At 41.3% G+C, this 14,312-nt stretch overlaps 1 protein-coding gene across 1 annotated transcript; it reads left to right on the top strand.

The window, feature by feature from the left end:
* The first annotated feature begins 909 nt into the window (after positions 1 to 909).
* Positions 910 to 14,148, top strand: LOC137295866 (uncharacterized). Its single transcript, XM_067827423.1, has 11 exons — positions 910 to 1,115; positions 5,257 to 5,517; positions 5,849 to 5,949; positions 6,096 to 6,192; positions 6,687 to 6,794; positions 6,892 to 7,035; positions 7,556 to 7,900; positions 10,453 to 10,531; positions 11,352 to 11,397; positions 12,202 to 12,286; positions 13,089 to 14,148. Exons 1-11 carry the CDS (start codon positions 1,026 to 1,028, stop codon positions 13,203 to 13,205), a joined length of 1,473 nt encoding a protein of 490 aa, XP_067683524.1. The 5' UTR covers positions 910 to 1,025; the 3' UTR covers positions 13,206 to 14,148.
* Positions 14,149 to 14,312: the final 164 nt, after the last annotated feature.

Here is a 14,312-nt window from a genome sequence, read left to right on the forward strand (position 1 = left end):
TTTAGCTTTACGTCGCACTCGACAATATTCCACCTATATGGTGGCGGTCTGTGAATAATCGAGTCGGGACCAGACAATCCGGTGATCAACAGCATGGGCATCGAGCTGCGCGATGACGTGTCAACCAAGTCGGCGAGCCTGGCTACCCGATCCCGTTAGTTGCCTCTTACGACAAGTATGGGTTACTGAGGGCCAATTCTAACCCGGGTTTCACGGGTATGTTTATGTAAGTAGCTATGTGCATGGCAGTATAAATATGGTATGGACGTGAGCGTGTCTGTGTAAGAGTAATTTGGCCACGCTAACATCATGTTGTATTTTAAAGTGTAATGATGCCTAATCGGGGGAGGGTGGTGTCCGCGAACTGTCAGATAACTAACACTCTTCATCATACTAATCACGTGTCCTCCTAAAAATATTATCACCATCGAAGTGGCCGTCGTTCAAGGGGTAGCTTAGTGGTTAAAGCGCTCGCTCGTCTCACCGAAAGTCCGGATTCTATTTCCCACATGGGTACAATGCGTGAAACCCATTTCTGGTGCCCCCTGCCCTGGTATTGCAGACACACTGCCTGAAGTGCCGTAAAGAAATACTCAGTCACTTCTCATGCACACGTCCGAGTAAACAACCAATCTTTCTAACCGTAACTTTCTAAAACTCAGCTCATTCACCCACTCGTCGTTCACTGTCACTGAAGCAGAGGTTTGGGTCAAGTAAGACAATATCTGCAACAAATCCCCCCCCCCCCCCCCCCCCATAAATTTGTATCCAAGCAAAATACAAACATGGTAGTATGTATATGGTGAAATCCGGTAAAAACCAATGGTATTCTTTCACACATAAAGACGAAGTTAAAGAGGGGCGTTATTTACCCGCCTTGCTCATAGATCTGCAACGACTGATAAACCAAGTGACGAATAATATCTGTGCTGTTCAGTGAGCTCGTACCCGGAAGTGCCGTATAACTAGTTACGTGAGTGCTGTTTGTCGGGTTGGGGTTGAGTAGTGTCAGTACCCTCGACACCATGGAGTCCGACTACAAGATCGTCAGGGAGCTGGGGACGGGGGCGTTTGGAAGAGTGTACCTCATCAAACACAACACAGAACCGGAATGGGTATGTACTACTGTTGATAATGTTTCGTGATCACGTCACGTCTGTTGACGTCGTGTCGGTCTTCAAAACAACGCCTTGTGATTTATACTTGACTAAGAGAAGACAAGCGGTCCGGTATGCCCTACTGTTGTCCTGTGTTCTGTGATTATGTTTGTTGGCACAGTGCCGATCTTTAACACCGCCTTGTGATATAATCTTGAATAATAAAGGATCCGATACACGACCGTGGTTTGTATCGACCTTCAGTACGACTTCGATTGTGTTTGTTTTGCCACTGGAACAGAAAACCCTTTTTCTCATAAAATATGTAACTCCCATGTGTTTAACTTCTATCCTGCTATGTATATTTTTTGTGTAGCGAAGTGTCAGTCTAAGTAAACGTATGCCCAGCATTATTTGGTACACAGCTTACAGTGTATCGACTATTACTGAGCCTAAGGTTACCTAGACTGCGTTTCTCATAAAATCTACAACTCCCGCGTGGTATATCCTGATTTGTATCTTTGTGTATTAAATTGTGTTAAAAGAGCTCAGTTTCTCTGACATGTCAATAACTGACTGGAAAATGTACATCCCGGTGTTCTAGACTCGTTTTCCTTAGAACGATTAATTAAAACGCAAGTCATTGTATTACCAATTATATCACTCATCCCTGACTACATCTATGTGCCAAAACGTATGACAATGCTGGTAATGCTTTAAAATCTATTAGAATATATATTCGAATATATGCCCTTGTCAATTTTTATTTTCTGCTACCACTCCGCCTTCCCATTTCTGCTGTCCCCTGCCGTGATATTGCTGGATTTGTTGTGCAACAATACTCTCTCACTCTTACCGTTTGGGCCAAACATGCATTTGTGTCAAGAGAGAACCTGCAAATGAAGCTCAATACCATGGAATGTGTACACACTTTAAACAGAAATAGCAACATACTCGTACGTTCCAAACAAGACAAAGTCCCCATAAAGTCATCGTAGAATACCAGGTGTTGAAAAATACATTTGACATCGGTCTAAGGGAGACCCCATATTTTTACCAGCTGAAAATTTCTTTTGTGACCCAAAAATAGAGAATAAAACACAAAATCAAAGTAGAGGCAGTCAGGTTGACGCTGTTATTAACAGTCAACTTGGCTTCGATGGATTCGAAGCAGAGATAAGTTGACAACATCCATCGATATTACAGTATAGTCAATACAGTAACATTTAGTTTACAGTAATAACCATATTTTGAGTATAATAGGTGCTGTTCCATTTATCTATTGAAAATCTAAACAATATGAATAAGACACGATTTCAAACCCATACATAGGCAGTGATGGAGCTGGTTTTATCTGAAAGCCGAATTCATGTATGAAATTGAAATAAGAATGGCTGCATTATTATACCCAGCTACGAGTGAATGAGTTTAGGTATTTCTTCAGTACACAGTTTTTAACTATTATGAGTGAGTGAGTGAGGTTAGTTTTACGCCGCACTCAGCAATGTTCCAGCTATATGGCGGCGGTCTGTAAATAATCGAGTCTGGACCAGAAAATCCAGTGACCAACAACATAAGCGTCGATCTGCGCAATTGGGAACCGACGACATGTGTCAACCGAGTCAGCAAGCCTGACCACCCGATCCCGTTAGTCGATTCTTACGACAAGCATAGTCGCCCTTTTCGGCAAGCACGGATTGCTGAAGGCCTATTCTACCCCGGGACCTTCACGGGTCCCCAGCTACGAGGTAGTCCAGTTGTATATACCGCTCCGCCCGTGCGTCCGTGTGCCCGTAAAATTAATTGTCCCTGAGCATAATTAAAAAACTATACCACTTACAAACTTCAAATTTGCCACGGAACTTGCTCTTATTGTGGCATTGTGCCTTTTAGGGGTTTCGATTCTCTACTGCCGAAAGCTTTTGAAATTTTCACCATATACGGCCCAAATTTCCGAAGGCCCCTTCTCCACGTTGGGACGCCTGAAGCCATACGTCAGATGTGCAATGACAACGTCCTGTTGCTGCGTGTCCACAAATCCGTTGCTGATGAACAACCTCTTGTGGATGTAGTGAGTTTGTTACTTTGCAATGAACGGACAGAAGACGGAACTACTTCGCAATTTTGTCTCATAAAAGCTGATCATTTCGCGAGATGCACTAGCCTATATAATCGACCTAGTTAACACAAACACACGTGTTGCCTGGAGAATGTAATGCCCTTGCTAATAATTCAAGTTTCAAGTGAACTCGTTTGTCCTATTTATGTAATTCCTCCTCGCCCCCCTCGTTCTGAAACTATCGTTAGTCTAGTAATTGACTTCCGTTGGTATATGCGCAGCACATAATACAGGATGTTCACTTTGATTTAGAGTTTAGAGTTACCCGTTACCTCTTAAACACACACAGCGTCAAACATAGCATGCGAGTCGGGGTTCAAAATTGTGAACAACAATAAGTTCATGTTTTAACTGTTTACTTGGTCGGAGTTCCAAGTTTCTTGTCAGCCATTAAAAGATACCGAAACTACTTCAACCTATTTTTATTTCACATAAACTATACATTCATTTGGTACATGGCATGAGACAATTCAATGAGAAAATTGTTGGTGGCAATAAACTATCGCTATTGCAATGGTTGTTTCCCCTTCAATACTCACCCTTATCTCCCGGGGCCGGAGTAAGTGTTTCATGCTGGTGCAGCGTGTGTCCACCCAGCAGGTACAAGTAGTTATTCTCAGTTATGTCGACATATTGTCCAGACATAAATGAATGTTTATCCATACAATCTCTGCTCACGTTAGATACCGGAGTCCCGGATGACCTTGCATAGTGAACCGTTGAGCTAGATTTAAACCAAAAGACGGTCTTTAGTATTTAGGTGAGTTTTTCATGTCCAGCCTAAACGTGCAACTTATCTTATGAAAATTTAGTTCACTTGATTTTAGCCTTTAACTGAATTTATAATGTAATTCAGGCGCTTTGGTTGGGAATGAAAACTTGTTATTAATATTATACACATAACAATATATGTAAACTCACGTAGGTACTGATAGTGTAAATGCGTACACATTCTGATACATGTCAGATAATTTGAACATCTCATTGTTGACAGAAATGTTATGTGGCAATAAAACATGTCATAAATAAATTTTTATGGTTTCGAAACACCCTGTGACGTTGAATTCATGTCGTTTCACGTGTATTTAAGAGAAAAGATACAACGACAGTTTCTTATAGTTGTGGGTTACAGTCGTACACCGTTGTACTCCATGCCAGGCAGTCGTGCTAGATTACACTCTCGGACAAAAATATGCACCCGTGTCGGATTTCACTCAATGTTAATGCTCAAACCTACGTAACTACATATGCTTTTTCTTCGCTACGAGTATCTAAAACAATCTTGCCCCCACTCTCTGCGATACTGAGACAGAGATACGTCATGGCGAACGTGGGATTCGAACCCACAATCATAGGTTTGTGACTCACCTAAGGGACCCGGGCTATATAGATAATGCATATCAAAATTAACATATACTATATTTGAGGATACACTCTCACAATAAAATACCGAGTCTAGTACCTTTGTACTTTTGGTATCAAACTAGCAGCCTCACGTGGTACTCAAAGACCTTTCACGAATGATTTATAATTATGCAACTAAGTGCTTCTCTGAAAGATTTTAAGTTATGAAGAGTGAGAGCAATTCAACGTTTTGCCCTTTTCTAATAACTGTTTAAGATAAGAGCTATTGTTGCTTCAGTTATTTTGGGTTTTTTATTTGAAGTTGAAATGTCACAACAATGTCTGTGTAAAATTCTCAAACGTCTCTGCTGTTGCAATATACAAAACATACAAACCAAAGTGGTTTACATGAAGACAGATGAAAAAACAAATAAAACAAAAACAAATACAAATAAAACTTTCTTAACAGAAAAAACTGAAATTGCCCTTATCCACCCATTAGCATGTAGCATTTTATTTTAGAACGGATTCTATACAAATCAATTTAGATAATACAATTGGCAAGGGGAAATTAGGAGGATTCGCAATCTTAATTTCACTTTATTCGATTTACTGTTTTTGTTAAAATTGAAATTCATCGGTATGTTGTCACTGCTAACAGACTAAAATTGTGTGTTATTGTTTTTCATATACCAGTTCGCCTTGAAAACTGTGAATTTGTCAAGAGCCGACGCCAAAGAGAGGGCCAGTGCCGAGAAGGAGGCCAATCTGATGCGAGACCTGAACCATGATCACGTGGTGCGGTACGTGGCCTCCACCATCAATGGGACCACCCTGTTCATCTTCACAGAGTACTGCGAGGGCGGGGATCTGTCACACTTCTTGGAAGACTCCAGTGGGAAACTGCCTGAAGATTTGATCGTGTGTTGGTTGTATCAGACTGCTTCAGCATTAGCGGTGAGGGAATCAGTGTGGTTTTAGCTACACTTCTGCAATTACATTACACACATGAAATACCCGTGTGTGCAATGGAATCCAAGCTTTCGGCATGATCGACCGAAGGCCACACCCACCATTCTGGCCTATAGTATCGAGAGTAATTTTCACGTTTATGTGATCTCTAATAATTCTTGTGTTCAAGGGAGAGGAATGGGTTGGGTTTTGTGAAAACGTACCAGCACGCCTGTAACTGATCCGTCACATTCATGAGTTCTCCGAATGTACAAGTACTTATCGAGTCTCGAGAAACAATGAGACTGCACAATCATGACTCACCCTTATCTTGCAGTACTTGCATGAGAGGACGATCTTACACAGAGACCTAAAACCCCAGAACATCTACCTGACTGGAGAAGGGGACATCAAACTAGGAGACCTCGGCATTGCAAGGTATGAATACTTGGGACACTCTTGATGTCTGGAAACGAAACATTTGGGATTACATGGCACGTATGTCCTGCATGTATGTCCTGCATGTTTTGGTAAGGGAAGTGGATTCAGCACTGTTTACAATGTAGAGAATATTTTCATTGTAGGGTACTGGATAAAGGTGTGGCACTGGCGTTAACAATGGCGGGAACCCCATTCTACATGAGTCCCGAGATATTCCAGATGAAAGGATACGACCACAAGGTAGTGTAACTTTGTATACATCTTATGGAGGCCTTTGGTTTCGTGGGGTAGCCTCGAAGAAGGTGGGGTAGAAGGGACTTTCAACTGACCATACCTCTGTCCCAGGATCTTTAAGCAGAATATACCTCTGTCCCATGGATAGTTCAGGAGAAAATACTTCTGTTGCATGGTATTTCAGAACAATATTCCTCTGTCCTGCGGGTCTTTCAGCAGAACATACCTCTGTCCCATGTGTCTTTCAGCAGAAAAGTCCTCTGTCCTACGGGTCTTTCAGCAGAATGTACCTCAGTTCAGGATATTTCATTTGAGCATCAGTTTGCTGCAGCAACGTTCATCAGAATGTTTGTCGGTCTCCGATTTCGTCTCAGGTTAAAGCCCGAACATTAACATGTAAAGAAATATGCATATTAGACGACACGCTGCAGGTCCTGTTTAAAGTGTTCTGATGTTCCATTCTAACTGACCAGTGACTTATCTTCACACGTTTATTTCAGACTGACATCTGGAGTTTCGGGTGTGTGGTGTACGAGATAGCGGCGGGAGAGCATGCTTTCGACGCCCCAAATATGTCATGTCTCATCTTTGCAATCGTCTCTGGTAAAGTAGGTAAACTATATTAACAGTAAACCAAAATGACCAACATTGTTAACCGTTTCCAGAACACCGGGAAGAATAGACGCCATCGTTCCTCTGTTATAGGTTCCCCTGATACACACATCTTACAGTGATGGGCTGCGTGAGCTGGTGAAGTCGATGATGGACAGGGACCCGGATGAACGACCAAGTGCTGAACAGCTGCTAAACTGCAGTCCAGTCAAGGAGTTCGGGAATAACACACAAAGGGTCTGTAGACACACGATTGTAGGCATTACTATGCAACTGTAGGTGAAGTAGGCAGATTCAAAGTTTTTTACGTTTTAAGTTTTTACCGGAGTATCTGTAATGTTGTTATATTTGTATATTAATACTCCCCACCCCATCTCTTGGCCGTTTAATTACAATATATTGTTATCTTTCTCCAACGTTGCATTGTGTACTCATGCATTACCTATATATGTATATATTCGCTCTATGCACAGACTCGGCATTCACCTGAGGAAGGAGCAAGAATTAGCCCTGACTAGAATGTCATGTATGTTATGTATGAAACTTGCTATGCATTCGCGAAGTGTTTGGGGTGCCCCACTAGCTGTGCAGAGTTGCCATAAACCTATGCTCAAGGGTTCTAATCACAGTTTCTCCCTTAGCAATCGTTTGGCTTTGTCAGCGCGAGAAAAAAAACGTTTAAGTCCTGGACCTCCCCTCTTGACGCGCGAACACTTTATCCTCGGTGCTACCCTACTGCTCACTCTCCTATTTTCAGCCCATGACAATTATAAAGAAATTCAAGTTCAGGACCAAGTGGGGAACACATGACTCAAGCGTAGACATCTCCAGAATGTTCACGTCGGAGGAGCTAAACCCTCCCCCATGCTTTGGAGAACATGATATACGCATCCCTAAAGACTCTCTCCTGCTGCACAGAAAGAGGCTGGGGCGACCTTCACCTTTGGGTCTCAGCGAAAAAGTCAAAACTAACACAAACCTTTCCGTGATCAGGTTTAAGGAGGAGGCGATTGAGCTGAAGCTGGAGGAGGATCCAAGCCATACAGCCGTCATGCATTCCGTGATGCGGGGGCTGATGGGCGTGATGGTTGATTCTCAGGATGTGAGTGATCAGACTTTATATTTTTTAATGATTGGATATTTATATAACGCACATATCCACTGAACTAGTACATGCTGAAGGTGCTGGTATTTTCCCCTCGATCAATGGATGTCAGTCTCAATCTCGTTATCAATCCCAATCAAGCATTATCTAATCTAATCTAATTTAAACCTTTTTGTATAGCCCTGAAAGGTTCCAGGTTTACTGTTCTCCGGCGCGGTGACATATCCACAGTATGTACACAGTATATACACAATGCCTCTTGTGTTATAGGCAGTTTTGAAGCGATGATCATACAATTCTTGCTGCCACAAAGCGGGTCGAGTTAATGCGGTTTCCTCGTGTTTATAGTAGAGACGATTATTAATGTAGACTGGCCTAACTCAAAACTGGTGGTCAGGACCCCGATCCACACAGAGTTCGTAAGGTCACGACGCTTCGTAACTCTGCTTTTTCATAGGTTTACGAATGGCATAGTACAACAAACGGTCTGTGGAATGCTTGGGGCGCTCAAGAAAACATGAACACATTTGGGGAGTAAAGTACGAGGGCTGGTCAAAAAGTTCTAAGTCTACATGACTTCTAAACTGGTGACACCAACTAATCTTAGGGGTGTTGTTGGACAGTGTTCCTCATTAGCATTTCCACTCATTTCACTCAAATAGATCACCTAGTTCGCAAGCAACAGATCCTTGAAGCATACTAGGATATACCTATCTGCTTCAACGTGAGAGATGGAACAACGTGCTGTTATAAGGTTTTGACACTGGAAGGCATTCAGTCATCAGAAGTTCTTGCACCTATGTTGAAAGTGTATGGGGATGATTGTCCTTCATACTCCATAGAGATGTGCTGTTTTATTCAAGTCTGGCTTTACAAGTCTGGATGATGACCCACGGTGTGGACGGCTGTCTACAGCCATTAATGAAGAAACAGTAGAAGCTATGGAGAAATGTGTTCATGCAGACAGACGTATGACTATTGCTGAAGTTGAACGAGATACGGGTCTAAGCCATGGATCCATTCAATCTATTATCCATGATCATTTGGGCATGACCAAAGTATCTGCGCGATGGGTCCCAAAGATTATTCAATGATGATTTGAAGAAAAAGAGGAGTGATATTTCAAAGAAAAATTTTCAATTGATGGAGCATGATTTTCAAATTTTTAAAAGTATATTAGTAACTGGGGATGAAACATGGATTTATCACTACGATCCGGAGTCAAGACGTCAATCCATGGAGTGGCACCACGACACTTTTCCTCCACCCAAGAAGTTCAAGTCTTCAAGGTCAGTTACGAAAGTTATGGCCACAGTGTTCTGGGATGCAAGGGGGATCATCCATGTTGACTACTCGGAGAGTCAAAAGATTATCACTACTGCCTACTACGCTGATCTACTCCACAGACTGAGAGCATCTATCAAAGAAAAGCGCCGTGGTTTGTTGAGGGCTAGAGTTCTGGGCCCCGTTTCACAAAGCTCTCGTAAGCCTAAGATCTCGTAACTTTTCTCGTAGCATCCGTAGCTCCTGTGTTACAGTATATGAGGCACAATGACTCGCCTCACAACTCTCGATGGACAAAGTCTGCAGTACATCAATGTGGCTTCTAAGAACTTCCTCATCCTCCATATTCACCTTACCTGGCCCCAAGCGACTTTCACCTGTTTCCAGAATTGAAGGAACATCTCCATGGAAAACGCTATGCCGGTAATGACGAGCTCACATCTGCTGTACACGAGGTATTTGACAGGACTTCCAGAAGAGTTCTATGCACATGGAATTGAGCAACTGAAACACCGATATTAGAAGTGCATTGCAATCAAGGGTGAATATGTGGAAAAATAAAATATTAAAATCTGACCAAATCGTTTGTTGTCTGTGATAGGCTACGCTAGAGCGTTTTGACCAGCCCTCGTACTAAAGGCAAATTACGCATTAGGTATTGTGTCAGAGGTGCGGTTCAACAGTTAAATGTACATGAGAAAATGTTGATATAATTGTTTGCAACGGAAAGTTAGATTTTAGTGATTTAAGTGCTTCGATGAACTCATGGTGCCCCATTCCTGTTTGTTTCTCCAGTATCACTTTCCATAGCGTTGTCAGTGTTTAAAGTGTGACAGTTACGATCACATTAGCAACGCGATCGCTTCATGGAACAGGCACCTGTTCTACATTGCTTGTCTATTTTAAAATATGTCAGTTATGATCATACTAATGATACGATCGCTGTTCTCCATGGTGTGTCTGTGTTAAGATATGGCAGTTACGATCACCTCATCAATACGATCGCTTTGTGGAATGGACCCCTGCACTCAACTGCTGGTCGAAAGAAGAACCATATTTTGATCGAGTGGTCAGGCACGGTGACTTGCTGATTGCGCGTCATCGGGATTCAATACCGCGGATTGGTGTCTAAGGAGTTTTTTTGTACGTTTATGTAGCTGGAGTATTTCTAACTACAGTGTTAAACAGCATTAATTCGTTTGATTATTAGAATCTAGTGACTGCCGTGTAGGCTATTATCCTTAGTTACTGTTACTATATTTCAGCGCACGCTCACAGCTTCAGCCATCTTGCCGTCTGTGGATATTACTCTTACAGGAAGCCAGGGGTTATCTGCTGAAACAGGTTTGCAGCGTAGCACATTTACATGCCTATCAAATAAACGCATGAGACGCGGCGGATGGAAATCTCGTCTACTTGCGTTTCCAGAGTAAAAAAAATGATTAACGTTCTGTCGTCTGGAATTTTGAAAAATACAAATGATACTGGTGAAAAAGTGACCCATTTGTACAGAAATTAAATTTCGTTGGCCTAAAATAATTTTTTTCCTAGTTTATAAGACAAAATTGTATATTACGAAGATTTGGTATCGAAAAGAAATATACATGTTTCACACATATTATAGCCTGTGGAACCACCGATACCTCGTATTTTAAGTTCATGATATTCGTACCGGGAAGGCAACCGTGAAGATCCGGGTTAGAACGAATCTTCAGTAGTAGCCCATGTTTGTTGTAAGAGGCGACTAACGTGATCGGGTAGTCAGGCTTGTTGACAGGTCATCAGTTCTCGTTTGCGTAGATGGATGATCATGCTGTTGATCACTGTCTGGTCGTTGATTTACAGACCGCCGCCATGTAGTTGAAATACTGCTGAGTGCGGCGTTAAACTAAACTCACTCACTCATATCTGGAACTTTGTCGCATCAAGGGTTATAATATGGCCTCCTGCTGTCTTTCATTCATCATTTGTCAGCGGATGCTACTTTTCAATTCTCATTTTCCCTGTATCAGACATTATGCACCCGTTCACTATTGATAAATATGATATGTGATATTTTCATTTTTATTACTTGTAAGTGATACAGAACTATCATTCAAAATAACTGCAGAAACAAGAAATCATATGTGATGGAGAATTCATCCTATATTGTTTTCAATTTCAGCAACAGATGCCGAAGTTATCTTGAACCAGATACAAGTTTTACAGACGTGAGTTTTACCATTTCGGTACTGTATCTAAACATGTCACTGTTGAGAACCCACTTAATTTGCGATTCTTTAGAGATTATCCGTCGTCCATGAAAATGCATGTCACAAACGCCATTTGAACAGTAAATGGACGTGCAAGTTGTATCCATGTAGCGCGTGGACACAATGGAAGCAGTACGTTCTGGCACCTGTCTCGTAATACCGTTTCCTTTGGAAGAACATACTTGTTGATTTCAAATAAATTAATTGGCAACCAGACAGGATATAATGGTGACTAGGTTTGTAGTTATGATTTGTTGTGTGCGTGCGTGCGTGCGTGCGTGCATGCGTGCGTGTAGGTTCGTGTTGTTGGATCTGCTAGGGTAGGTAAGTTGTAAATATCTGGGATAAACACTTGGCCGATCCTATTCAGATATCCTCTTCTACTTAGTTACATTTTGTTGTGTGCGTACGTGCGTGCAGTTTCGTGTTGCTAGGTGGGGGTAGTGTTGGTAAGTTAGCTGGGGTTCGGCACTATACTGAGATAGCCTTCTCTAGCTACTGCTCCATACTCTGCTTAAACACCAAACATCGCGACGGGTATGGTAGCGTGTGCTTGTCATGCCGAAGACGGGTCTCGAAACCATACTCCTATATGCATAAAAACTGTGAAGCCAATTTCTAGTGTCGAGCGCCGTGATATTGCTAAAATATTACTAAAAGCGGCGTAAAACATACTCACTCACTCACTCACTGAAAATCAGAGAAATGTTATGATCCGTTGCTGATAGTGAATATGATCTCTAATGCCTTGTATTTGAACAGAGACTGTGCCAAAGGATTGGGGGAGGACAAATTCAGGCGGGCATACTCCATCCTGGATTTCGTTCAAGATGCATCGAAACTAAAGGTAGAGATAACAACAACAAACCACACTATAAATTGTGTCCAAAAACTGTAATTCCTTTACTAAGCAGCTCAATCTTTTCATTGACTACAATGCTAACACTACAAATGAAAATCAAGACTACACAAGTATGTATAGAAATAGTATTTGCTTAACCAGAAGTCTATACGGATCCTTGTTACGATCAAATAGTGATCTGAATTTTCCCTCACACTACCCTACGTTCAAAACAACATAGTGTCAAAACAACATAATGTCTGAACAACATAGTGACAAAACGGAATATTAGCATAAACATAATTATATTTTTCGAATTTAGTTGATTGTCATTTAACGCCGCACTCAGCAGTACTCCAGCTATTTGGCGATCATATGGAAAAAAACAAGGGAGTGTGAACCAGACAGTCCAGTGACAAACAACATGAGCATCGACCTATTTTGAGCATGGAGACATCTGTCAACCATATCAGGGAGCCTGATCCCTTCAAACGCCTCCTACGTTGTTGAAGACCAATTCTGACCCGGATCTTTACTTCAGAATTGAGAATAATAATATGATAATGAGTAGCGTTATATCCACTAAAGAATGTCCTGTTCATTCTGTAAATATAAATTTATATTTTCGCGTTCAAATGTAACAGGGTGAAATATAAAATGATATAAAATGATTACGACAGTTTGTTGCAATGTGGACAGACTTTCCCCTTGATTTATAATCTTTAAACATGACATACTCAATCCGTAATATAGCACAATTATGCAAAGCTTGTTTCACATCACTGATTCTTTCTCTCTGTACTTGCAGGTCCGCCTCGTTGACCTGATCGGAGAGGATATGTTCCGGAAATATAGCGAAAAGATAATGTGTTTGCGTATGTTCGAAAACGGATTACAAAACGTCGGATCAAAGAAAGGACAATAATTCCACAGAAATGATTCAGAACTTGTTACAACATGCATCTGCGGAATAAACATATTAGCATAGCAAGTAACGCGGATCCTGCATGGACAGTACACTGTGGTGAATCCTAGCGTACGGGTTTGCTGCTGACTACTCGAGGGTGATAATCTGGGCCATTCAAACCCAATTCCTAGTTTCAGACATTAATGGTATAATACATGAACTATGTAACACATAAAATTATGGAAGGTAATTTTACAAACTTCCTTCCACGTTACCAATTGTTAACCAATGAATGCACTGTAAGTCGGGGTTTTGAATCAATATAATACGAATAACAGTAGGTCACAGATTCATCTTATCTACGGTTCATTCAAGTGCGTGGCATTTTCACTCATGTAACTGTGTCTAGATCAATTGTAACATTCCCTGTGAATGACGGCCCAAACAGCTTGAAAGGATGGAATTTGTTGTTACTGTGCCTAACAATCAGCATCACGCAACTTTACCGAGCCCAACTGTGGCGGAAATCGAGATATGTAAAAAAAAAAACAAAAACAAAAAAAACACTGAATGACGGAAGCTTAAAACAATGGATGTACTGGTCTTTGTGTATCTGTAGCGATACTAAGAGCTCGTTTTATTGAGGGATGCTTTGAGCTGGCGATAAGATAGTTCAACGTATTGTCAAGTCTAAATGTAACGCTCAGTTTGGAAAACAGATTTTAGTACTAGTATATAGTGAATTTATTCAGATGGGAGAAGTTATCTACAAAAGAAGTAGTTACCAAACCACTGAAGTGCATCGAAATGTTATTGAATGACTGTGGGTTAAACGGTTATTGTACAGGTTAGGGTAATGTCTTTTATTATTATCTTTCTGTTTGTCATTCCGTCCCAAGGAGTACATACTGTACATGATATTAACTTTACAAAAACAAAATAATAAAGTACTTACATTTAATTGATTTCTCCGTACTGTTTTCTTCTTGTCAGTAGGTGATGACAATATACCCGTGAAGATCCTGATTCAAAATGATTTTCATCGACCCATACTTGTCGTTAGAGGCGTCTACCAGGATCGGGTGGTCAGGCAGTTCATTTTCAACTGTTTTTACGAGAGTTTCA

This window comes from Haliotis asinina, chromosome 9 (assembly GCF_037392515.1).
Source record: "Haliotis asinina isolate JCU_RB_2024 chromosome 9, JCU_Hal_asi_v2, whole genome shotgun sequence".
NCBI classification, from domain to species: Eukaryota; Metazoa; Mollusca; class Gastropoda; order Lepetellida; family Haliotidae; genus Haliotis; species Haliotis asinina.